This window comes from Chelonoidis abingdonii, chromosome 15 (genome assembly GCF_003597395.2).
Source record: "Chelonoidis abingdonii isolate Lonesome George chromosome 15, CheloAbing_2.0, whole genome shotgun sequence".
Classification (NCBI taxonomy): domain Eukaryota; kingdom Metazoa; phylum Chordata; order Testudines; family Testudinidae; genus Chelonoidis; species Chelonoidis abingdonii.
Genome location: NC_133783.1, coordinates 46,842,942 through 46,845,456, shown reverse-complemented (window position 1 = coordinate 46,845,456; position 2,515 = coordinate 46,842,942). Strand labels below are relative to the sequence as shown.

The 2,515-nt window shown below is 36.3% G+C and overlaps 1 protein-coding gene across 1 annotated transcript in view; it reads left to right on the top strand.

Moving 5' to 3' along the window:
- Positions 1 to 2,201, top strand: part of LOC116834438 (scavenger receptor cysteine-rich domain-containing protein DMBT1-like) — a 63,640-nt gene extending 61,439 nt beyond the window's left edge. The window contains 2 exon segments of the mRNA XM_075072677.1: positions 1,338 to 1,726; positions 1,895 to 2,201. Coding sequence (XP_074928778.1) covers positions 1,338 to 1,726; positions 1,895 to 2,201 — 696 coding nt within the window.
- Positions 2,202 to 2,515: the final 314 nt, after the last annotated feature.

Below are 2,515 nucleotides of genomic sequence, written 5' to 3'. Positions count from 1 at the left end.
GGTGCTCTAACTGGAGTCAGGTGCTCTAATTGGCCACAGCTGTTCTAGTTAATCTAAAGCAAACCTTCCTCCCTTGGCAGGGAATAAGGCCCCCTTATGCTGCCCTCTGGCCATGCTGTATCACAATAGTTTACAAACTATTGCAGAAGGGACATTGATTGAGCAGCAGGTGCTAATACAGAAGTTGAGCAAAACTAATAGTGCAATGTTTTTTTTCTGATAAAGCAACCACATGAATTAACCATCAGAAGTGTATACTGAGTAGCTAGAATACTACTATATAAAAACAAATAGTGGCCTGAACAAAAATCCCTGTAATTTGGGTGCTGAAGATAAATCCAAACTTTTTGTCAATAAGCCCTGTCTTTATAATTGACTGAACTACCATAGACTTTGTGCTGTCTGAAATACAGATCCAGAACTGACTTTCACAGCATGCACTGATCTCTAATAAAATAAATTAGATAGAAAAACAAAGTCCAGTGAATTTATAAAAGTGCCTTCAGAGAACAGGTCTTATGCTAGCTCTAGGAAGCCCTGCTACACCTTGTCTTAAAAGTGAATTTATGGCTCTTGCTATTCCGATTAGTGACAAATTCGATTGTGTTCCAGAACACTTGTATTGCCCTGAAAGGTATTCGCTTGTTAAACCCTGCTGGTGAGGGTTAGGGTCATCACCAATAGTGTTATGCCAAACCACAAAATGCATATTAACCAAAACTGTGCAAACTCCCCATTCTCCTGAAATGTAGGAGGAATTGGGCAAGAGAGAAGCGGTGCTGCTTTGATGAGAGATTTCAATCAGTGGACTAAGGTGTGCGTTTTACTAGGGACTAATTTTTTCCATAGGCTGTTTGTCAGAATGAAATTAAAGATGCAACATCAATTTGAAAATCCTGTTGGAAAATTTTATACCTAATATGTTACAAGTGACACCTGAGATTATGCAAATAGCCTAGGGAGAAATACATCTATTTTTTCAGCTTGTCTGCTTTCTGCACTGGGAAGAATTTTGTGTATAATCAATGTTCCCTGGCATAGTTTGTCAGTTTCACCCTTTCTGAAAACACCATAAACATCAACGGAGAAGCAAAAAAAAAAAAAATCTTCTAATATTTTTAAGTAGTTAGAACAAAAAACCAAACCAACCCCTCCCCCCCCACCAGAACTTACTATTTAAACAGTGTTATTTGGGAAACTAGATTTTTTTTTTCAAATTAGCTAGTTTTTAAGTCTTCTCAAGTTGACAGTGTCTTTTTACATAAATCAACTATTTCAACTGCAATATTGTGATAAAATACATTTGTGAACCACATTTTATTCTCATATTTTCACAGGTGAAAAATAACACTATTATGTATTCCAATGTAATCAGAACATCTCCTTCTGGTTATAGTATCACAAGGAAAAGCAACTTTCAGTTTCATGTTACCTGCACAATAAACCAGGACACAATGGTAGAAATAATGTATGTTGCCAAAGGTGATATAGACATAAGTGAAGCCCAGCATGGCAGATATGAAGTGAATATTTCTTTTTATGAATCATCAAATTTCTCAAATCCAGTTTACAATTCTCCATACTATGTTGACCTAAACCAGGATTTATTCCTTCAAGCCACTCTCTACAGTTCCGATTCAAACCTGGTGATGTTTACCGATACATGCATGGCATCTCCATATTCTGATGACTTCACAAACCTGACTTATGTTTTAATCAGGAATGGGTAAGGACTTTTAGTTGTTATAAAGAAGTTATACCTAAAGTTATACATGTATCTTTCTTTCTGCTTTTATTGTTTGCACTGCAGCAGTAAAGCAGACACATTTACTCTAATTCCTCCATGTGTTAGTGGAGCAATTCTGTTTGTTTTGTTTTTGGTTTTTTATTACAGATGTGTAAGAGATTCCACCTACAGCTCATACTATTCACCAGTGGGATACATTGTTCGTTTCAAATTCAATGCCTTCAAGTTTCTCAACAGACATGCTGCCATTTACTTGCAGTGCAAGATAGTTGTATGCAGGGCATATGATTATTCTTCTCGATGCTATCAGGGATGTTTAGCGAGGCGCAAGAGGGATACAAGTCCTTACCAGGAAAAACTAGATGTTGTTGTGGGGCCAGTCCAGAGTAAAAAAGAAACCAATGAGGACAGAAAATCTGGTAATTTATTTTTATGGCCTTTTCTCTTGCTGTAGCTGTTTAAGTATTATTTTACAATATCATTTAAGTATCACATTTCAGTATGTCATATTCTTTGCCTGCTCCCTTATCATGAATTCTAAACAGGAGTGTGCTAAGGGACCAGCCTTTTTCCTTGTGAACACAATTTGATGGCAACAAGGGATTAATTATAAAGTATCCAGAATTTTTTCAAGCATCAGTTATTCCCTCAGAAAAATCTCCACCCTACTGTCAGTTCGTCATAAAATGATTACATGCTGATAATCTTTTCTTTATAATGCCTTCTGTAAAAATATCTGTAATGTTACTTTTTCCTTCTTCAAATCCC